The 24780-nt window shown below is 42.8% G+C and overlaps 1 protein-coding gene across 2 annotated transcripts in view; it reads left to right on the top strand.

The window, feature by feature from the left end:
* Positions 1-7481, top strand: part of FERMT1 (fermitin family member 1) — a 138491-nt gene extending 131010 nt beyond the window's left edge. The window contains exons 14-15 of one of the 2 annotated variants that reach the window (XM_030196311.1): positions 2913-3054; positions 6738-7481. In XM_030196311.1, the coding sequence (XP_030052171.1) occupies positions 2913-3054; positions 6738-6911 (316 nt within the window). In that variant the 3' untranslated portion in view covers positions 6912-7481. The remainder of the gene's footprint in view (positions 1-2912; positions 3055-6737) is intronic. The other variant, XM_030196312.1, reaches the window with a different exon arrangement.
* Positions 7482-24780: the final 17299 nt, after the last annotated feature.

Genomic DNA, 24780 nt, shown 5'->3' with positions numbered 1-24780 from the left:
TATCCGTCTGTGCATTTCATAGGATTATTCTGGGATGTGTGGTGTTGAGGTAATCATGAGGGGAGACACAAGGTTGAAGATTCGCTTATGCTCATATGAGCTAGCTCTAAAAATGCTGTGGTTGCTCAAGCACCCCCCCCCCCCCCCCCCCCCCAATATTGAGCAAACTCCTTCAATGTAGTCAATGAGGGGCAGTTTGTTTTGAGTCTAGAACCCCCAATCATTTTGAAAAGCTGGTTCCTATGCCTATGGTGTTTAATATCCTTGCATCAGCAACCCCTTTAGCGACAAGCCTTATTATGCTGGGGAAGCAACCCTCCCCCTCTCGCCCACACAATATTCAGCCGGCAGTGGACAGTGTTTTTGTTTTTTCCACAGCCAGGGCTAAAATTGGAAATGCAATGCCTGGCCCTGTCCAGGTTTTGGCAGTGAATATCTGTTTTTTTAAAAGCCAACTAGCACATGATGACCAGTTAAGTTAATAGTCAGACTTATCCAGCCATGGGTTAATGGATAAACATAAGACAGTTTTTTATGTGGTTTTGTTTATCCACTAAAACTGGCCAATTATGTCTGAATATCAGGATATAACCAGACTCCGCTCCTGGACATGGCTGGCTTGAAGTTCGACGTTAACTGGTCGTTTTTAGCAGCAGTATCCAGTTACGTGCCACTGAGAATGACCAGATAGCCATGAACAAGTGAGTTAACCAGTGGATGGTCATTCTCAGCCGGTTAGCTTGCTTTGAATATTGTCCGGTGAGTCTTTAGGAGCAGAAAGAATATCACATCTTCCTACTTGCACCACTACCAATAGTGAATAATACTGCTAGGGGTGCTTCACCCCATCAAATGATGGGATAAAGCACCCTAGTAGTGTTAGTCACTGGTGGGAGTAGTATAAACAGGAAGAAGGACTCTTGCCTCCTTCCTGCTGTGAAGGCCCAGCCCTTCCAGAATGATAGGACATGTTTCCAGAGGTATGGGGAGATAGGGGTCTTTGGCCACTAGGGAAACACCCTGCGGAGCAACTACCCATTGAAGGGATATGTTTATGTAGAAATAAATGTGCCTGTGGAAAGGAGTGCCTTGTATATGAGGTGATAGTGCTCCAAATTTGGGGAAGAGAACTTACTTTCTTATGTGACTCAGGGAAGAGGAAATTTCCTATACTATCTGACCCAAAGTGAAAGGGACAATAATATTGATCATACTGGGCTGTTGCATGAATGGAAAAAAATTTAACATCTCGTGCAAGGTAGGAATGTCAGCATGCTAATGTTCATAGTGCTGCAGACTAAGGCAATGCAATTATCCTTTTGGCTGCACTATATCACTATGGTGTAACACACCAAGGGCCTCATTTTCAAACCAGAAAAATGTCCAAACAGTGGCACAAAGCGGCAGATGGACCTTTTTTTTTTTTTTTACAAAATGTCCAAATTGCTATTTTCAAAACAAATTTTTAAGACAGTTTTCTATGCAGTTCATCTAAACCTCAAGGGGGCGTGTTGGGGCGGGATTTGGGTGTTCCCAAAACTTGGACATTTTTCTGCCATAATGGAACAAAGTAAAAACATCCAGGGCTAAAAGTTAGATGGTTTGGTCTAGACATGTTTCAATCACAAATACATCACAAAAAGGTGCCCTAAATGACCAGATGACCACTGATGGGATTAAGGAATGACCCCCCCTTTACTCCTTCAGTGGTCACTGACCCCCTCCCGCTCCACAAAGTTGTAAAAGAAACAGTACATACCAGCCTCTATGACAGCTTCAGATGTTATGGCCGATCCTATTAGAACAGCAAGCAGGTCTCTGGAGTAACCTAGTGGTCGGTTCAGTAGACTGTAGCGAAGGGGACCCAGGCCCATAACCCACTCTAACTGTTATAGTTGTAGTGGAACATGTGAGCCCTCCAAAACCCACCAAAACCTACTGTACCTACATATAGGTGACATCTGCAGCCACAAGAGCTATTGTAGTAGTGCACAGTTGGGTACAGTAGGTTTTTTGGTGGGTTATATACAGTACATTTTCTCTAGCAAAAAAGGTGCCGATACTCAAATGCCAGGCCACCCTTCAGAGGTGGGGTGATCACTGAGGGACCCACCCTACAATGGCCAGGCCCCCTGCAACCAGTCACAGAATCTATGACAAGGCAGATTGTGTGTGTAGAGCCTGAGATCTTTCATTAAAACTTGGGGACCACGGGTCAGTTTTAGCAGACAATGGAAAAGGTGCCGGTACTCAGTACCTCCAAGTACCCCCTCAAAAAAAGCCCTGGTTATATACAATATAAGGGAGTAACAGTGAGATGTGTACCTGGCACCTTTTATGTGAAGTCCATTGCAGTGCCCCCTAGAGTGTCCCACTGCTCTGCTAGGATGTCTGTGTGGCCAGTCTGCTAAGAATGCTGGTTCCCCATACATCCCAATGGCTTGTTTTTGTGCGTTTTTCCCTTGGACTTTATTTTTCGAAAATGGTCCTAAAAGATAGACACACTGAGCACAAAAATGTCTAGCTAATGGCCATTTTTGAAACAAAAAGCTGGATTTTTTTTCTGGTTTGAAAATGATGATGTTTCTTTTAAATGGCAATATTTTATACAATATTTTGTATGCTCGCTACTGGATTTTTAGACGTTTTACGTAAAACATCCCAAATCAGATTTAGACATGTCGAAAATGCCCTTCCACATGTTCGATCAGTTTTTACTCCAAAGTTCTATGATTCATTTTTTTATTGGTGCATCCCTACTTCCTTGACCTCTAGTAACATGCGGAGCATCTAAAGGTCAGACTTGAATCCCATTTGTTCTCACTAATCCAAAAGAAACATTTTTATTAGATATGCCCTAAACTGAAAATGCAACAGCCATTTAATATGCAAAATAATCTACTGTTTTACAGATTTAAAGGCAGCAAGAAAGATGATCTGCTGGGAATTTCATATAATAGGTTAATAAGGATAGACATCACCACTGGCGACCCAATTACAACATGGAGATTCTCCAATATGAAACAGTGGAATGTCAACTGGGAAATACGTCAGGTAAAAACTAAATTGTTCTCAACTTCACTTCCTGATAACATTCTGTTTGATACTGTTCCCCATTCATTAAAATGCTTCTATCATTTCTGAAGTGATTTTATAAAAATGAGGGTCTGGGAAGGTAGGTCAGGAAGACGCATTTACTAAAGAGTTCTATATACAAAATATCTTTTCATCAGAGTAAGATGTGATCATGACAATTTCAGTCTATTTTTATGGGCATGAGGGTGCAAGAATGCTGGTTGCTGCTTCTATGGCTATTGAACTCCAACACTTTTTTTAAATATTCACAAACACTTGGAAATTATTCTAGTGATCACTAAACAATGCAGTGGCTTTAGATACTTCTCAAGAGTGTTTTGCACATGATAACCCAGTCAGACTCAGAAGTGGCTTTGTATGCTAATTTTTATTTTCGAGATTCACATGATCTGATTACTGGTTTCATCATCTCTGTGCTTAATCCATTAAGATGTTCATGCTCACTCTCAGATTTAAGACTTGCAGTACCGAGTGTAAAATATTGCCATTTAACAGAAACAAGAAATGGACAATTATAGGTAACGATCCTTGTGAGGGAGTGGATGGAATAGGGTAGAGTACTCCCTCACTGAGGATACAGTTCAGCCAACTTGCAATAAGTGGCGCTAGTCTGCTAAGGCTGAGTTTGAGTCATGGGGGCGGGGCTCAGGCCAGGAGGGCGTTAAATTCCCTGAGCCAGAACAGTTCAGAAAGGCCCCGATACAGGGTTTTCCACCAGGGAGGCCCTGGGAGGAGAGAAGCTGCCCTGGAGCGAGGGTCTCCACAGCTTCTAAGTAAGCTGCCAGAACCTGAAACAAGGTAGGCTAAGCTTGACTTTTAAGCTACATAATACTGTTGAGGTCTGGTGGGACGCAGACCCGTGTAGTAAAACCTAACAAGGAACGTACTGTGGGGTTAACACCAGTAGTTTACAAGCCTGCCTAGTTGACTCTGGAGTAAAAGAGCCTATATTTGTTGTTCACTGTACCTGTGGGATAACAGGCTGCAGAAATGGTTTAATAAAAGTTTTGTTTCACTTCCCCTTGGTCTAGCTGTACATTTATGAGGGCCTCCTGCTCAGCTTGGTTCACGCATTATCACAATCCTATAATGTGGAATTCCTTACCTGTACAAATAAGAACTTTGCATAGTTATTCTGTTTTTTAGATGTGCTGTGAAGACCTGGTGCTTTTGTAAATGGAAATTTTACTGTATCTATTATAGTTGCAAAAATTGTAAACTGGATTCATTCTCATTTTGTAAGTTGTAATGAGCTTGGTGGGTTAAGCAGCCTCTAAATGACCCTTTTAAATTAAATTATATATTCACAGATCACAGACCTTGGTCACAATTTGGTTGCCCACAGGTTCATCTAACTGTGATCCTAACAATCACATCCAGTCTCAGACCCCAGTGCAGAATGCTTTGGATCTACCCTGCTACTGATTAAACTGAGCAGCACAACCAGGTGCACAGACTGGTGTCTTAAAACAATGAGAGAATAATTCCAAAGAGGGCACTGAACAATAATAAATTGTCAAAGCAAAAACCTGCCTTACCAATATTTTTATTTTTCACAAACACAGTTTATATTTTTGCAGAGTAGCATTTTGAACCAGTTTAAGTGACTGCAATAAAACAGATCTCATTCAGCCTTTAACCAGCTGAATTGCGCCACCTAGTGGTAAAAGGCAGAACACTAACAAAAAAAAAAGAAATTGAAAGATTTTCAAAGCCATTTACCCATTTACGTTTGACTGTATGGAGTGCAGGCTCGTGGAATTGTGGCGCCCTGAGCCAACCTTTGCTTCGTGGCACCTTCTGCCTGCCTGCCCACCCACCTCAGCCCTTTAAACAAGCAGCAAGAGCATGTTATGCTCTCACCGCTCTCCTCCCTGAGCGAGGACCAGCACCACCACAGATTTAAATACAAGAGCAGGAAGTACCTATGCTCCCATTTAAACCTGTGGCAGGGCCAGCGGGCATGTAGAGAAGAGAGGTCAGTAGTGATAGCAAAACACACTCCTGCCAATGAAAAGGATGAACGGTAAGGCAGGCTTTTGGCACCATGAGCCAATGCTTCACTTTGCTCATGCCTTAAGCTAGCTCTGACTACACTAAAATTGGCATTTTCAATCTGAGTATACCGCCTGCATATTTTTAGCTGGGTTTTAAAAAAATGGGAAGCCCTGTCCTGATAGGGCACAGATGAGAGATGCTGGGTATGGAGGTACACAGGGCAATGCTGGAAATAGGGTGAATAGGGACGCTAAGAGGGCAGATGCTGAACAGGGACACAGAGGAGAGGTCCTGGACAGGACAGATAGGGACACAGAGAGAAGATGGATGGCAGACATGAAGACAGAAAAAGACACGGACCAAATTGAATGGAAAAATAAAAGTGTTTAAAGTGGAACAGGCAACAAACAGCATGCAAAGGGCAGTTCAATAACAGGGCACCTATTATTTGTCACACAGAGAGTACCTGGTAGGAGCCTATGCTATCAAGGAACATGGATGTCTACTTTCCTTTATTGAATACTAGCCTGATAGGGTATATACACATCTGGCAGTTAAGCATGAGCATTTGTGCCAGTCCTGGATCAGGTGTAACTGTGGGCACCTATATGATGAATATACATGCCTACTTTAGTGTTCTATAAGGTATGCATGTGTGTGTCCTACTTATGCTCATGTGTACCTCCACTGCTCTTCCTTCTGTTGCACCGACTCTGTCTGCACTGCACAACTTGGCTCTGTACCTTTAAGCTGTGTAGTGCAGGAAGGTACTCCAGTGTAAGTCACACAAGGCTGTGAGACTTGTACCAGAGTCCTTCCTCCACTGTATGGCAGTAGATGTAGGATGATGGTGGTTGCGGTGCCAGTGGTTGACAGCTCAAGGGGGTGGCAGAAGCTGCAGCTCTGGGGGGTGGGGAGGGATGGCTGTGGTGCAGTCAGCAGCTCAGGGGGGCACTGATTCAGGGCCGGTCTTAGGCAGGGGCGACAGAGGCAGTCGCACAGGGTCTCAGCATGTCCCTCTTTCGCCATCACCCTACATTGAATCTAGCATCTCTCCTTCCCACATCCTCTAGAGTCTAAAGTTAATTCACCGCCGGCTGGCAGCTGCCTACAATTAAGGCACATTGCTGGGGCCAGTGGCGGAACCTGCCCTCTGCCGTTCCTGCCCATGCGGAAGCAGGAAGCTACTGCACGGAAGGCGGGACCAGCAGAGGGAATGTCCCGACGTTGGCAACAGCAGTGCAAGACCCAGTGCCCTAAACTACCATGCTCTCGCCCTCTGTATCCTCCTGTGTGCAGTGTTTCTTTCTCTCTCCTTGCCCCCCTCACCCCAGGCATCTTTCTCTGCATCGTGACAAAGGCAAGGGCAACAATGTAAGCAGGCTACTTCGGCATCCCCAAAAGACTTCCCTCGGCCGCGTCTCACCTTCTTTGAAGCCCCTCGAGAGCAGGACGTGGCTGACTGATATTCCTGCACATATGCTTTACCAGGATAGAATAAGTGTAATATATAGGTAGGGTCATTTTCAAAAGCATTTCAACAGACAAACAATGCAGAACCGAAAGAAATAGTGTTTTGAAATTGCATGTCCAATATGCACATTCCATGTCTTCCTCCCTTATTCCTGTGTTCTGTATTTTAGGTTGCTATAGAATTTGATCAGAATGTATCCATTGCTTTCATGTGCCTCAGTGCAGACTGTAAAGTCGTCCATGAATACATTGGTGGCTACATCTTCCTATCAACTCGCTCCAAAGACCAGAATGAAACATTAGATGAAGATCTGTTTCACAAATTAACTGGAGGCCAAGACTGAGCTAAGCCTGCTTCATGTTATTCTTGCAGAAGAGGAAGCGGAAAGAACAAACATCTTTCTTCTCTGACTCTTATTGCTACCAAAGAACAGGCAACATTATACAAATATGTGTTAATATATTGCATCCTGTGAATTAAGGCTGAAACATACTGTTTAATATTTGGTGATTAGTATTCATGGGCTGCTCGTTTCAGAGTTTGCTTATTCTCAAGGCTGTTTGAAGACATTAATAAAAATAGCCATGTTAATATCAATCTACCTTGTAAACACTGGGGTCATTTTTCAGTTTAGTTACATGCTTACTGGCAGCCAGAAAGGGCCAGATTCTGTATATGGCGCCTGAAAAATCCGCGAGAAAAAAAAATTACGCCTAAGCGTATTCTCTAAAATATGCATAACTTTTATAGAATAGACTTAAATTTCCATATGGTATATAGAATACGCTGAGCGATTCGCCATGCAGCTAAATTTGGTCACTTCCATTTAGCCCACGTTTTACTTGGTGTAAATTCTGATACCTAAATTAGGCGCAGATCGGGCGTATTCTATAATCACATGGATTTTCGAAATGTCCATGCCCCGCCCATAGCCATGCCTCTTTTCAACTATGTGACTTAGGATTTAGGCGCACCATGTTATGGAATATACTTAGCGAGTTCTGCACGTAAATCTCAATTAATACCAATTAGTGCTGATAATTGATTGTTAGTATCCAATTAACAGCCCTGATTAGCTACTTAACCAATTAAGTTAAACACATTGTTATAGAATACGCTTTGGTTTCCGTGCAAATTTTCAGGCGCCATATATAGAATCTGGGTGAAAATGCATAACTCTCTTATGCGTGTATTTTCAGTCACTATTTCAGTCACAGATTCTATAAAGGGTCACCCATATTTCGCTGCAGATCAAACTAATTAGTTAATGAGTTGTTAACAGTTATTTACATTAATTGGCAGTAATTAGAACTGATGCGCAGATCTGCCTAGCACTATTCTTGAACACTGGGTACCTAAATTTCATTGTGCTCAACTCAAAGGGGGTGTGACCATGGGAGGGGCATAGTTGAGTCAGGGATGTTCCCAGAAATTAGTTGCGATATTATGGAATACTTTTTCCATACCCACCTGCCATCATTTGGGCACCTGGATTTTACACCAGGTTTCAGCAGGCGCAAGTCCTCGCTCGCAATGTTTGGCACGGGAATCGGCATTAAGCACTATTCTATAAAGGTTGCTTAGCACTAAGCAAGCACGGCATTAGGGGGTGGCAAACAGGGCAGCTGCCCTGGGCCCCACAGCTCCAGGGGTCTCCGCGGTCCACGCATCACTTCCCCTTCTCCTCATCACAGTCTGTCTTCTCACCTTCCCGATCTTCTTTAAAAAAAATTTCTTTTCTCAGCAGGGCCCCAGCATGGCAGCCATCCTCACAAGCTGCCTCCAGCTGCCCTGAAGGTTTCCCTGTCTGCCGCAATCCGCCCAGGCAGAAACAGGAAATTGTATCAGAGGGGCGGAGTGAGCGTGGCAGAGAGGGAGTGCTTTTGGGCAGCCAGAGGCAGCTTGTGAGGTTGGCTGTTGCACCGGGGCCCCTCTGAGAAGAGAAATACGTTTTTAAAGAAGACCGCAAGATGAGGGGAAGGGAGGGAGATGAACCATGGTGGGGAGAAGGGTAAGAGTTGCCCGGGCACAATGCAGGTGGGGAGATCGGTGGAAGGGGAGAAGAGAGGGGATCAGGGGCCCACTCCTTAATTTCTGCCCTGGGCCCCACTATGTCTAAAACTGGCCCTGGCACTAAGTAACCTGTATAGAATTGGCACCTAGCACGGATTTTAATTGCTCCTAATTTGGACGGCATTTACTGAATCTAGCTCTATATGGATAGTGTCGGGTTAAAAACATGCTAAGCAATCTGACAATATCTTTATTTTGAAGGGGCAGAGGGAAGGCAGATAAGGATGAAGCAACAAAATTACCTATATAGCCCAACATTCAACCGCTATACAGATACGTTGTATGGCAGAGCCGGTGGGGGGAGGCAGAGCTGGTGGTTGGGAGGTGGGCCTTGTTCTGGGCAGACTTCTACGGTCTGTGCCCTGAAAATGGCAGAAACAAATCAAGGTCAGGTATACACATAAAGTAGCACATATGAGTTTAAATTGTTGGGCGGACTAGATGCACCGTGCAGGTCTTTTTCTGCTGTCATCTACTATGTATGTTACTATGTAATTAAGGCCTGCTGAATTATGCATTATTTTAAATGCCATGGCTGGTCTTCAAATAGAAATGCTGACAATCACCATTAAATATTACTTCCATTGTTATGTAAAATTCACAGAAATATCATGTGGCCCAATTTGATAACAATGCAGATAATATAATAAACATTTTCATCACTTTGTTTATTCAACTGCAGTATTACAGATGTGACACCAGCTCACTGCAAAAGTAACATGGCAAGTCGTGAATAAACTCACAAGATTTCAAATATTAACTTTACAATAAAAGTGCACCATTAGTACACTAAAACCACATTGGTTAAACTTTTATATACCTAGGGGAACACTAAGCGCGGATTGCAGCAAAGAGAAAGCAAAATGTTGACAATTTCCAAACTCCCAGCAAAAGACAAGGATGAGTTTCGATGGTTCTTATGTATTACCACAATATAAGAATATAAGAATAGCCATACTAGGTCAGACCATCTTGCTCAGTATCCTGTTTCCAACAGTGTCCAATCCAGGTCACAAGTACCTAGCAGAATCCCAAATAGTAGCAACATTCCATGCTACCAATCCCAGGGCAAGCAGTGGCTTCCCCATGTCCCTCTCAATAACAGACTATGGACTTTTGCTCCAGGAACTTGTCAAAACCTTTTTTAAACCCACATATGCTAATCTCTGTTACTACTTCCTCCAGCAAAGAGTTCCAGAGCTTAACTATTCTTTGAGTGAAAAGATATTTCCTTTTATTTGTTTTAAAAGTATATCTCCCCTTATCTGTCTCTTCTCCAAGCTGAAGAGCCCTCACCTCTTTAGCCTTTCCTCATACGAGAGGAGCTCCATCCCCTTTATCATTTTGGTCGCTCTTTGAATCTTTTCTAATTCCACTATATCTTTTTTGAGATACGGCTACCAGAACTGAACAGAATACTCAAGAAGAGGTCACACCACAGAGCGATACAGAGGCATTATAGTATTTTCAGTCTTATTACCATCCTTTTCCTAATAATTCCTAGAATCCTAGCATCCTGTTTGCTTTTTTGGCCACCACCACACACTGAGCAGAAAATTTCAGTGTATTATCTACATCTAGATCTTTTTCTTGGGTGCTGACCCCCAAGGTGGACCTAGCATCAGGTAACTGTGATTTGAATTATTCTTTCCAATGTGCATCACTTTGCATTTGTCCACATTAAATTTCAGCTGGGGAGCACAATACAACACGAGATCAGCCAGCACTAATTTGGATCCCATCAGCTTAGGGGCAGAAGGGGGCTGGGCTTGAAACTTCTTGAAAGTGCCATAGAAAGGGTACGTCTTGTGGACTTGAGAGGTCACCTGGGCGAGGTTTTCTTGATTGGTAGGAATCTTGTTTGTGAGGTTTCCATAGTGGAGGACTTGTTGAAGAGATCTCATTCAAGATGGTCTTCCACGGGAGTTGGGTTCTTCTTGGAGGTCATTCAGATGAGAGCAGGGTAGTGCATGGTTTAGAATGGCAATGTGCCTAGACTTAGATTAATCCTCAAGGAGGTGGGGGCAACCCAGACTGGACTGGGGACAGTTAGCCCAGAGAATTTCAGAATGCATTATATACACACTATGGGCTAGATTCTATATATGGCACCTAAAAATTCCACGTTGAAAAAAAAATACACCTAGGCATATTCTCTAAAGTATGCCTAAATTTTATAGAATAGGCTTTAATTTCCACTCGATGTATAGAATACGCCAAGCACCTCTCCAAGTGACCAAATTTAGCCCCACTTTATATTGTTGAAATGAAGTTTCTGCAGAAAGAGATAAAGGTTGTGCATTCCACAAGGTAGGAGCAACCTCACTGAAAGAAGAATGATGTGTGTGGTCAAGTTGGCAGTGTACATGCTGAAATATAAGGAATAAGTGTATTAAAGAGAAATTGCAGAAATTCAATGTAATAATGCTTGAAATGCAATGATAAGAACTTTAAATGGAATGCGTAAGTGATAAAGTAAAGGCGTAACCCTGTCAACTCTTTTGGTATCAGCCAGGAATTTAAGAGCTGTACTTTGTATTAGCTGTAATTTTCTGATAGTGTAGCGAGGCAATCCATGATACATGGAATTGCAGTAATCTAAATGAGAAAAGTCTAGCAAATGATGAAGCCTTAAGGATTTCTGGTCTAGTAAAGAATGAATCCAACGAATCTGTATTAATGTAAAATAGCACTTCCTAAGCAAACCAGAAATATGAGCATCAAATGTGAGGAACCTAACCAAAGCAATTATTATGTTAACTAATAGTGAGCTGCAAAGAAATCCACACTGCATAGAGATTGCAAGGGGGTGTGATTTGGGCAGAACTAAAATCTACAAATGTATTCTCCATTTCACGAAGGGAATACAGGTATAGGGGAAAAGTTTTTAAAAAGTGATGTCTTCAGCCAGGGCTTTGCATGAGGGATTAAGGGAGTCATTCTTCTTAATCCCATGTATTTTTCAAACCACATTAAAGTTGTGGCCTCACTGCTTTATTGGTGGCACTTCTATATATAGGTTTGTAAAATGGGGCAACTAGATGTGGAAGTTGAGAAATCGTCTCTTCCAGGGGTAAGTGCCAACACCTGACAAGGAAACTACCAAGTCTGTGCTGTTCATTTTTTCGTGTGTATTTATAAAATGCTGCTACCGCTACATGCGCTAGCAAATACTGTGTGTATTTTACGCCAGCAGATCCTTTTGTATAACACCTCTAAAACTGAGCATGGTGCAACCTAGCTGTCTCAATTCCATTCTCTACTGTTTGTGTGAAAAGAGGCTTAGCACATTAAGGTGTCATTTTACAAAGGAGTGGGAAAAAGAGGCCTTAGCGCACCCCTGTCCCGTGCACTATGGTCACTTTCTACTGCAGCAGTAAAATGACCAATTTCCCATTTTTAATTAATGGCCACATGCTAATATGCACAAACTAAAAATATATAAACACAGGGGCACTGGTTCCAATTCCTTTTAACTCAACTTATAAATACAGAATCAGTTATTCAAAAAGTAAGTCAAAGATTATCTCTTATAAAGAGGAAATCGCCTCAAGAATAAGCTCCTCCCAATAAATTTCAACATGGGATAAAAGCTACACTTTCTTCAGCATGGGCGTTTTGCTCAAATTCCTCTTATTTTTTGAAAATCGTTTTCTAATATTTTCTAATATTCAAAATAAGCCACTCTGCCAAATCTAATATATCTAATAGTTCAACTTAGCTTTGGCTGGCTGTAGGCTTTTTTCTCTCTTAAAACCGTGGTTTAACTGTGGTCAACGGTCCCGTTTCACATAATGCTGCTTCAGGACCACAGCCATGTAATCACCCGGTTCTTTGAATTTCAGTCCGTTCATTCTTGCCGACGGTTGCATGCAACCGTCGGCAAGAATGAACGGACTGAAATTCAAAGAACTGGGTGATTACATGGCTGTGGTCCTGAAGCAGCATTATGTGAAACGGGACCGTTGACCACAGTTAAACCACGGTTTTAAGAGAGAAAAAAGCCTACAGCCAGCCAAAGCTAAGTTGAACTATTAGATATATTAGATTTGGCAGAGTGGCTTATTTTGCACATGCTAATATGGCCATTAGCACCTGCCCATTAAAACAAATTAGCGTGTGAGCACTTATTTTGTAGGTGGTAAGGGCTCATGTTCAAATCATGCGCTAATCAGATAGCACGTGGTGTGCTAACTGATCAGTGCTGGCAAGCCTACTCTCCACTCTCCAGCACACCTCCTCTGCCATAAAAATGAAAATATTTGTTAGCCCGTGGCTTGTACGTGCTAATCTCAGGTAGCCTGTCAACATGCATCCTATAGGTCCCTTAGAGCCTCTTAAAGAAACAGATGTGGATAAAATTCCCCAACTGTGATTTCCTAAGCCAAGACCCACACTCTCTAAAATCCCCTTCTCAAATAACCCAATCCTCTGCACCTACCAGAGGTCTTCTTGGTGGCTAGAGGAGGGTAGGAATAATCCCCAGTCGTGCCTGCTCGCAGTACCTAGGTTCAAAACTATGGCCAATGGCCCATAGTGGTAGCCTCATGGTACCGCTGCTAGGGGGTCAATCTACCTAATAAGGGAGTGCTGCCATATTTGGGAACTTGACTCCTAGTAATAGTACTAACAGTCTACTATTATGGGGGCTTTGGCTACCATTTTGAACCCAGGAACTGCCAGAGCAGAAGTGATGAGGGATCTGTGTCTACCAGGGTGAACCCTGGTAGGTGCTCAGGGTGATAAGGTGGTATTTAAGGAGGTGATTTTGTTGGGTGGGAGGAGGTCTTGGATCAGCAGACGGAGAGGTAGAGGGGTTTTTCAAAAGATTACAGGTCCTGATTCGGGGCCTGCTATATTTGTGTTGCTGTAGCCAGGAATGAGTGCTGTTCCTGAATGCAACAATGCAAAATTAAATCTACTACGTAAGTCACTTACATGGGCAATAAGTCACTACAGGTTAGTGACTTGTGTTAAATTTTGGTTTGATAAAATATTGCATTTTACCACAGCTTAGTTACTACCCCTCTCAATCTTGCTTATAACAAACACAGCTTACAAGTAAATATTTTCAGCTATGCAGTCTAAGGCAATATATCAGGTTAATTACATCATCAAAATGTGAAAATTGGCTTGAAATACATCAATATTTTGTCTATATTTGTCATACAGGTAAACATTTTTACACAAAGTACTATTACATAACGATGCATGTTTTCAAATGTTTCCTTATTTTAAATAAAAATTATTTTTACTGATGCATGACTTGAACATACTTTCCTAAGAAAGCTGTATGTTTTCTGCATTTTGTGCAATTTTCACCCTAGTACAACTAAGGACTTGTGGAGAATAATTTTATAACAAGTAACCTAGGGAGCCCTTTTACTAAAGCACATTAGCTTTTGAAGTTGCCACATCTTAATGTGTGGTAGGTGCAAATGTCATGCAGTAACTATTAAGGGCATATCCAGCATGTCCTTTTGCTGTTCCCTCATCAAAGTGTCCATTAGCATGAGGTACTCTAGCTGCAATTAGTGTTGATACACTTAAGGGGCGCTAAGTGGAACTGCATTAACTGCACAAGTGCTGGTTAGTTCTCCATTCTCCTCTCTGCTCATGCCCTACCTAGTTACTACCCGTAACATACAATTCTCTTAACACACAAATTTGCGCGTGCTAACCATTAGAATATCACAAAAACTGTTACTGCACTTGCATTCCTAATGCAGTTTAATAAAAAAGGCCCCTATGTTTGGAAGATGACAAGACACATAAGTACTTTGTGCCTTTATAAAATGCTAGGAGTAAACCAGCAGTATTACAGGTATATTGAAACCACAGATATTTACGTCTGCTCAGAAACAGACATGCGTATTAGTATATTAACTATGCACATAAAGTGTGACTCCTCCCATTCTCTGCCCAAACTCCACCCCAGAACATGCCTACATGTGGGTCGCATAACAATACGTGTCTTCTTGCTGTTGCATGTGCTTATATGCAGATATTACCAGGGTAGTTTTATAAAAGTTCTTATAGCTACACACAAAGAAATGTTTATACAATTACCTTTGCAGTCCGGCTTTTCTTAGAAAAATTAGAACTATCAAATCCATAATGGAAATAAAAGCAGGACAGATTCAGTCTGGTCAGAAGAAATGAATGATAATCTTACCTTGCTGCTGTCAGGGCCGCCGAGGGGGGGGGGCAGGGGAGGGACAAAATTCCCCGGGCGTGGGCCTCCAAGGGGGGCCCGGTGCCGGGGTCAGGCCGCCGGCACTGCAGTTCCTGGTCTCACCTGCCTGCCTTCTCGGCTCCGGGCCCCCTGCATTTGAAGCGGCAGTCACAGATTGCCTCCTTTCGTGCCTTCCCTCCCTGTGTCCCGCCCTCGCGGAAACCGGAAGTTACATCAGACGAGGGCGGGACACAGGGAGGGAAGGCCCGAAGAGAGGCGATCTGCGACTGCCGCCTTGAATGCAGGGGGCCCGGAGCCATGGAGGCAGGCAGGTGAGACCGCGGACTGCAGTGGTGGGGGGAACGATGGGGGGCGGCAGAGGCGGGGCAGCCTTGCCCCGTGCCTGGCCTAGTCTCTCGGCGGCCCCTGCCTGCTGTCCCATAATAATTCAAAGCACCTCGCACCATTTTAGATTGATTTAGCTAATAGAGATGCCACCATTTTCTAGGCACTGTTGGGCTAATACTCAGAGGTAAGAAATCCACTGAAAGTTAACTCAGTCACTTAGCTGGTTAACTTTAAGCAGATTTTCAGATGACTTATGCAGTTATGTCAGCCATTCAGTAAGTTATTCACTTACCCCCAGATTCTATATAGCGCGACTTAAGTTGTGCATGCAAATCCAGTCATATTCTGGATTTGCACATGCAACTTAATTAGTTAACAAGCCAATCAGCGCCAATAATTGCTGCTTAAGAATCAATTATTGACACTGGCATTAATTAGACTTTATGCACAGAACTGTCTAAGTGTATTCTATAACATGATGTGCGTAAATTCTAAGTCACATAGTTGAAAAGGAGGCGTGGTCATGTGCGGGTTGTGGGTGTTTCTAAAATCTATGCATGTGGTTATAGAATACACTCAGTCTGCACTTAATTTAGGCATCAGCATTTACACCAAGTTTTACTGGTGTAACTGCCCACAACTAAATTTAGTTGCACAGATGGGTGCTCAGCGTATACTATAAACAGCATGGAAATTTAGGCTTATTCTATAAAGTACGCCTACATTTAGGTATATTTTATAGAATATGCCTAGGTGAATTTTGTTTTGACGCCGATTTTTTAGGTGTGATATACCGTGGCGTTCCTAGGGGCGCTGGCACCCGGGGTGGTCGCCGATGCGCCCCCCCCCCCCCCCCCGTGCAGCACGAACCCCCTCGTCACCCCACCCCGGCGAAAGAACCCCCCACCGGGTGCACGCCACTGGGGGGGGGGTGCCGCGCGCTGGTCAGCTTCGTTGTTTCCATGCTCCCTCTGCCCCGGAACAGGAAGTAACCTGTTCTGGGGCGGAGGGAGCATGGAAACAACGAAGCTGACCGGTGCGCGGCACCCCCCCAGCGGCGTGCACCCGGGGCAGGCCGCACCCACCACCCCCTCTCCTTAGTACGCCACTGGTGATATATAAACTCTAGTATCTTGCTCTGTTGAAGTTATTATTATTCAGATTTTTGCTCACACCTTTTTCAGTAGTAGCTCAAGGTGAGTTACATTCAGGTACACTGGATATTTCTCTGTCCCAGGAGGGCTCACAATCTAAGTTTATACCTGAGGCAATGGAGGGTTAAGTGACTTGCCCAAAATCACAAGGAGCAGCAAGGATTTGAACTGGCCACCTCTGGATTGCAAGACTGGTGCTCTAACCACTAGGCCACTCCTCCACCTAACCACATAAATTTAACTGAATATCTGCACTATCCGGTCACCTTATAGCTACGCCTGCTAAACACTTTCCACGTTTATCATGGATAACTGTTGCCTGGATGACAAGATGTCCAGGAAAATGTTATGCTGTCACCAGCTGTGAACCTTTAAAACAAGGGATCTATATTTAACTGGCAACGGTGAGTGTTTTTTTTTTTTAGCTGCTGCTGGCATTATTCCTGGATATTCAATGCCTGTCCATGTCCAGACACTGGCATTGAACATCCAGCTTTATGCAGATTTATTTATTTATTTTATTTATTATTACATTTGTACCCCGCGCTTTCCCACTCAAAGTAGGTTCAATGCGGTTCAAGCGGACGAGTCGGAGAAACTTACTGACTTCACGGTAAACCTGGAGGACGTAATGGGGCAGTTCGGCAAACTGAAGAGTAGCAAATCTCCTGGACCGGATGGTATTCATCCTAGAGTACTGATAGAACTGAAAAATGAGCTTGCGGAGCTACTGCTAGTGATATGCAACTTATCCTTAAAATCGAGCGTGGTACCGGAAGATTGGAGGGTGGCCAATGTGATGCCCATTTTTTAAAAAGGCTCCAGGGGAGATCCGGGAAATTATAGACCGGTGAGTCTGACGTCGGTGCCGGGGAAAATGGTAGAGGCTATTATTAAAAACAAAATTACAGAGCACATCCGAGGACATGGATTACTGAGACCGAGTCAGCACGGCTTTTGTGTGGGGAAGTCTTGCCTGACCAATTTACTTCAATTCTTTGAAGGAGTAAACAAACATGTGGACAAAGGGGAGCCGGTTGATATTGTGTATCTGGATTTTCAAAAGGCGTTTGACAAGGTACCTCATGAAAGGCTACAGAGGAAATTGGAGGGTCATGGGATAGGAGGAAATGTCCTATTGTGGATTAAAAACTGGTTGAAGGATAGGAAACAGAGAGTGGGGTTAAATGGGCAGTATTCACAATGGAGAAGGGTAATTAGTGGGGTTCCTCAGGGATCTGTGCTAGGATCGCTGCTTTTTAATATATTTATAAATGATTTAGAGATGGGAGTAACTAGCGAGGTAATTAAATTTGCTGATGACACAAAGTTATTCAAAGTCGTTAACTCGCGACAGGATTGTGAAAAATTACAAGAGGACCTTACGAGACTGGGAGACTGGGCGGCTAAATGGCAGATGACGTTTAATGTGAGCAAGTGCAAGGTGATGCATGTGGGAAAAAAGAACCCGAATTATAGCTACGTCATGCAAGGTTCACGTTAGGAGTTACGGACCAAGAAAGGGATCTGGGTGTCATCGTCGATAACACACTGAAACCTTCTGCTCAGTGTGCTGCTGCGGCTAGGAAAGCAAATAGAATATTGGGTATTATTAGGAAAGGTATGGAAAACAGGTGTGAGGATGTTATAATGCTGTTATATCGCTCCATGGTGCGACCGCACCGTGAGTATTGTGTTCAATCCTGGTCGCCGCATCTCAAGAAAGATATAGTACAATTGGAAAAGGTGCAGCGAAGGGCGACTAAAATGATAGCGGGGATGGGACGACTTCCCTATGAAGAAAGACTAAGGAGGCTAGGGCTATTCAGCTTGGAGAAGAGACGGCTGAGGGGAGACATGATAGAGGTATATAAAATAATGAGTGGAGTGGAACAGGTGGATGTGAAGCGTCTGTTCACGCTTTCCAAAAATACTAGGACTAGGGGGCATGCGATTAAACTACAGTGTAGTAAATTTAAAACAAATCGGAGAAAATTTTTCTTCACCCAACGTGTAATTAAACTCTGGAATTCATTGACGGAAAATGTGGTGAAGGCGGTTAGCTTAGCAGAGTTTTAAAAGGGGTTGGACGGTTTCCTAAAGGACAAGTCCATAAACCGCTACTAAACGGACTTGGAAAAATCCAAAATCCCAGGAATAACATGTATAGAATGTTTGTACGTTTGGGAAGCTTGCCAGGTGCCCTTGGCCTGGATTGGCCACTGTCATGGACAAGATGCTGGGCTCGATGGACCCTTGGTCTTTTCCCAGTATGGCATTACTTATGTACTTATGTACATAGTAATAGGGATTACAGAATATTGATAAAGAAAATAAAAGTTAAGTATAGCAGAATAACAAAGAGAAAGGTAGGTAGAGAAGGACAGGGGTGAAGGGAGTAGGAGAGGTATGAGCAAAGTAGGTGAACATTGGAAGAGGGGTGGAGGAGGCGGGAGGGTGATGGGTTACAGGATAAGCAGAGAATTTTGGTGGGAGAAGTAGTCTAGGTTAAGTAGGAAATTCAACACTTAACGCGTAAGTGACGCCTCATAAAGATAGGACTGATTTTTATGCAGTCCAATTTCACCATTTATTATTAATGAGCGTCTCTAGCATTTAGCTCATACTAATCATTGCATGCTAAAAATGCAACTGCAGCTTAGTAAAAGACCCCCTTAGGCATTTAAGTGCTGAATATCGACATTTAACTGCATTTAACTTTTTTTCACCATCCAACAGGGTCCCGTTTCATCTCCTGGCCTTTTTCAAGGAAGGACCTGGTGTATATGCTTTTTTATCTCCTTGTCTCAAATAATCTTCTAGTTTACCACGGATTTGTGGTAAGCTAGAAGATTTGGGACACGGAGAGTAAAGGTAAGTGTTATATGCTATAAAGCTAATGAATTAATTGTAGACAAGAATAAAAATGGAGGATTTTAGCCAGTGATGAATTGCAGTCCAGTGGGTCACAAGTAGTATGTCTATGACTGAGGACATACAGAGGCTTTTTCCTCCAACAAACAAAAAACTAAAAATACAAAATAGAAACAAAAATTGAGAAAAACTGCAAAATAAGTATATTTGAGAAAGCAGAAGTCACTATAATTTATCCATCAGAATCCCCTGAGCTGCCCAAGTATGGTTGGGGGGGGGGGGGAGTTTGCATATCAGGTGTAAGAGATGTATCAGAGCCAAAGCCCAACACCATTCTACCTGGCAGTGGCATCAGGGCAACCTGTGAATCCCCAACTCCTGAAGGCATCAGTCCTTCATGACATATAAATCCAGCAGTCCCCTTCTTTTTCAGAACCTCTCTATGCTGCAGCCACCATCTTGATTCCTCCCACCATTCTAGAAATAACACATGTTAACGGTAGCCCATGTTGATAACTTCCCTCCTTATTCATCTAACCCCATAATTATTTATTTTTTTATTTTGAATATCAACCCTCAGGTTACTGATGTTATGAAAGGTCTTTCCAACAAATAAACTTTCCTGTCCTCTCTCTCACTGCTCTGACTTTCTCATTGCCACCAGCATGGCAGTGTGAGGACACTTGTTGTGTTCTATCGGGCACTGCTAACAACAGAATGAGAGGCATTTGTGCTCTAAATATTATGCTTTTCCTAATTTTCACTTATATTTACCTAAATCTTCACTACCCAAGCTGCAAAGGACTAAAATATAAATCAACCTACGCATCCAGCTTCTCCTACATAAGCACGCAACTATGATGCACTACCAAAAGCCTTGAAAACAATGCATGACCTAACAAACTTCCGGAAATCATTAAAGACCAACGTGTTCAAAAAGGCATACCATAACGATCCAACACCAGAAACATGCAACACAACAAAACCTATAATGGAACTGGACAAAACTCAACTCCTCTAATTAATATACTATACCACTCTTGAACTCTAACGCAATTACCACTCTTGAACTCTAACACAATACCATTTTGTATTTCTCATACCGGAATTGGCGATCGCCATGACGGTACTATGTAAGCCACATTGAGCCTGCAAATAGGTGGGAAAATGTGGGATACAAATGCAATAAGTAAATAAATAATTTAATTAATTAATACAGTAATAATTTTTTTCACCAGCTTCGCAGTGAGCCATGGTTCATTTTTCACAGTTTTCCTTTTTTTTGTTTGCACCCTGGCATTGCTATATAGTCAGAGTCCTGCTCTTCGGTGATTCTATGTAAGAGTAGCAAGGTTTGGCACCTGCTTAGACAGATGTCGTTTGTACAACTTTGCCCTGGACAGATGCACACACAGAACAGTAAAATGTAGGGCTTGCAAGTTAAGAGATCCCTTTACTAAGCTGCGTGAAAGACGGCCCTGCAGTAGCGGCAGGGGCCATTTTTCCCATGTGCCAGTGCCCTTTTTACCGCAGCGGGTAAAAAGCTCCTTTAAAAAATGGCAATGTGGTAACAGAACCCATTGAAGTGGAGGTAAGGGCTCCCACGGTAACCCATGATGTCTGATTACCACCGGGTTAGCACAGTGCTATTAAATTTAAAAATATTTCCTGGTGCACCAGAAATGTTGTCCACATGCCAAAGGGGTGTGGTCTGGGCATATTCTGGGCAGGGACTAGAGAGAGCCCAAAATATGGAGATCCAACTGCAATCACAGATGAGGAAGGGGTGTCCATGTCTAAAAAGATGGATGTTGTTATTTAGACCTGGTTCTTGTCATGTCCAGGTTTCAGAAAGGTGCTCTGATTGAGCAGCTGTCCACTGAAGGGATTAAGGCACAACATCTTCTTAATCTTCCAGTGGTTGCTGTCCCCCTCCCCCTATGACAGCTTCAATTATTATGGACATTCTTAACAGAGCAGCCTGCAAGTCAGAGGAGTAGCCTGAGTTAAATTTCAGGGCACTGAGTTGCAAGCTTAATTAAGTGGAAATTCTGCAGCTGAGAAGGATAGGTGTCAGCAATATCCTACTTGCAGGAGGTGTTGAAACCGTGAACGTAATGATTCTAAGGCCTCAGCTTGCCAATATCCTGCCAGTCTGAGAGGCGCTTAAAACTGTAAGCACAGAGTGAGGCATGGAACCCAATTTACAAATCCCCTCCTGTGAGTGGAAGGAGAAGCTGCAAAGACCACCCTGTTTGTAACATTCCTGAATCCCAGGTGAATAAAGACCTCTTAAAGCATTTTGCAGACGAATTGTGTCCCAGGAGTTTTATATAAAACAGAGTCTGGTGGAAAAGGGGGACAGCCTGTGGGGAGACGCTAGTTTACAATATTGACCTGTGAATGTATTATCTTGTATTTTAGCTCACTAGCAATGGGTAGAGAACTTGATGTTTTCCCTGAGTAATAACAAAGGTCTGTGACTAAAAGAAAAGTTAGAACATAAGTGGTAAGCATACACAGTGGGGGTGACAGGAAGGATGAGGCAGAATAAAAACATCCAATGGACTAAACCAGTTCACATCAGAAGCTTTATTCACAATGGACTCTACACAAATCATGTTTTGGCCACAGAGGCCTGCCTCAGGAGTCCCTGTGAGTTGTAAATATGGCTGCACAAACCTCTGGAAACGCCGAGGCCTAAAAACCTAAAAAGTAAATATCAAACGCCAAAGTGCTGTAAAAAAAAAAGAGTCATGGCTGACAAGCCCACCATCCTATTTGTAACATGGCCAGACTAGTCACTGGGAAGTTTCTGGCAGATTCCAAAGAGTAGATCCATCCTTTCTTTCTCACTCCCAGGGATAAGTAATGGCAAATAATGGTTTATGAACTTTTCTTCCAGGAATTTGTCCAAACACTTTTCAAACCCTGATTTGCTATATGACTTGACGACATCCTCTGGCAATGAAATTTCACAGCTTAAATACATATTGATGGGCCGATGCTCAGCAATTGAGTGCTGTAACAAACAGCGCTTGAGAAAAGTTTATTTATTTATTTATTGCATTTGTATCCCACATTTTCCCAGTTATTTGCAGGCTCAATGTGGCTTACATAGTACCGTGATGGCGATCACCGATTCCGGTATGAGAAATACAGAGTAGTATTGCGTTAGAGTTCATGAGTGATAGAGTAAATTAGGTAATCAAGGAGGAAGAGTTAAGTTTTGTCCAGTTCTGGTATAATAGCAGATCAGAAATTTCATGTTTGAGTTCTTTCAGTACCCTTGGATGCATGCCATCCGGTTCAGCACCCAGATGCACAAAAACTAAAAGTGCAAGAAAACCACAGGAAAATAGCTCCCCGATGCTCAAAACTAATTGCATGCAAATAATATGCGCACTGTGAGGCCAAAAGAAAGGGGGAGAAAAGTGTGTAGCTAACATGAGATGCCCTGGTAAAAGCACTATATAAAAAACTTCACATAAATAATTACATATCACATTTAAGTCAATTTCCTTTGATACTTCTTCCATGAAATTAAGTTTGGTTGAATCATATCCCCTGACCCCTTGTTTACTAACATTTACATTTCAAGATCCTCTCACTTGTCCATAGGGCTTTTTATTCTACTCTGTCATCTTATCTATCTGCTCTTCTTATCCCCCTCTACTCCCCTTAAGCCCAGTCCAAAACCCCATTGGCTATCGGCCCAGAACCATGTGCCTATTTCAAATCCACAAGATGTGTGGCCTTCTTTTTCCTTGTCTCTACCCTCTGGAACGTCCTCCCATCTACTCCTCGGAAGGAATCCTCCAATGAAAATTTCAAAATTGATGTCGAAACCCATTTCTCTAACCTGGCCTTCAATCCGGGAGCCCCAGGGTAGCCTTCTGGCCTAGCCAAGGGACAAGATGGGCAGGGGTCATCTTGAGCCTGCAGTGATCTGCGGCCTCCATCCTCCTTTGATCTAGCCTGTTGTTAATGGAGTCACCTTTGTTTTTCTGATGTCTTTGTATTTTTTGTGAACCGTTTTGGCCTGCCCTCTCGAGAGACAGTACAGCCAGTCCATAAATATATCATTACAAATTCTGGGGCCCTGTTTACTAAGCAGCATTTAGGCACGTTAACATTTTTAACGCGCGTTAACCATGTACGCACGTTAATCGTGTATGTGCCTACATGGTTAGCGCACGCGCTAAGTATAGGTGCCCTAAAAACACTAACACACCTTAGTAAACAGGGTCCCAGGTCTTTTCCTGGCACTTTAAATTATATTATAATACTAATTCCATTTTATAATCGTTATTGTAAATCTCTCTGAATATAAGTCAGCATTATTACTTCTCACTGCCCACACTTGCTTTCTACACCCCCTTTTCAGCTAAGTATCCATTTTGACCTTTAAATTCATTTGCGGGCCTTGCAGGTCACTACTGTAGGTTGGAATTCCTGCAATGGAGACTTTACAACCTGGTACCATCTCCCATAAATGTTTCTCAGGCTTCTGTTTATCTCTCGGTGTCATGAAGGAATGCAGGATTCAGCCTCAAACATTCCAGTTCTTGCAGTCAGAAAGATGAAGATTTCAGCACAGCACTGATTGCCAGACCAAAGCAAGAAAGGTGACTCAGCACAGGTTCCCCCTTCAGAGACCCTGCACCTAAGTTTCTCATAGATTCCTTTTTGAATAAGGCCTTTTTTCTTATGGAATCGAGTGTCTAAATGGTGCAGACTCTGTGCAGAATTTGTGCTGGTAGCAAAATAGAAATCATGTACTAATAATGGGAAATGGTTTGCACTAATAAAAATGTACAGGTGCTCCTATTTGCAAAACGTAGAAAAGAACTGTTTGCAAATAAATAAATCCTATCTTGTTTGTAAGTAATAAAGGTTATCAGCAACACCTAAAGAATGCCGGGAGTAAAGCTAAGCCTGGATAGTCTTATAGTCTCAGTGTACAGCTAAGAACCCCGAGCATTAGCTGAGGGAAATCTAGGAAGCTCACACAGAATATAAGTGGGGCTTTCTAAGACAGGCATATTGAAATATGTAAAAAATATATATTTATTTATGCATGCATGCATTAAACTTGCCAGCTATTGATAAGTAACCTTACTTTCCTGGCTACAGATTTTCACGTGTACCCAAGCATATCCACACTTTGATAATAACAGCACCCAATTCTAACCCGATAATCACTTTATTTAAAGCATCTTGCCAGTTGGAATCGGAACACCGTTTGTGGTTGTCTTAAAAATCTACACAGCACCTTCCCCACCTGTGTTTCAAAATTGTCTTGCCTGATATCATTTTCAGTGTCTGGTACTATAGCCTAACTGGCTGATAGAAAGACATGGATTGATTGTTGATTTAAAAAAAAAAAAAAAAAGCCTTTTGCTAAGGTATATGAACACAATTCCTATCAAACCCTTCTTCACCTTGTTCTAAGACATTGTGATAACTAGACAGGGAACTCCCAGATCTGTGATGAAGGGGCGTAGGAGAGAGCAGGGAAGGGAGGAGAGAGACAGCTTCACGCTCCACAAGTTAACAGTTGAAACCACTGAAAAGAAAGCGAGGAA

This window comes from Microcaecilia unicolor, chromosome 3 (genome assembly GCF_901765095.1).
Source record: "Microcaecilia unicolor chromosome 3, aMicUni1.1, whole genome shotgun sequence".
Classification (NCBI taxonomy): Eukaryota; Metazoa; Chordata; class Amphibia; order Gymnophiona; family Siphonopidae; genus Microcaecilia; species Microcaecilia unicolor.
Note: the sequence above shows the minus strand (reverse complement) of the source record. Positions and strands in the feature narration are given on the sequence as shown.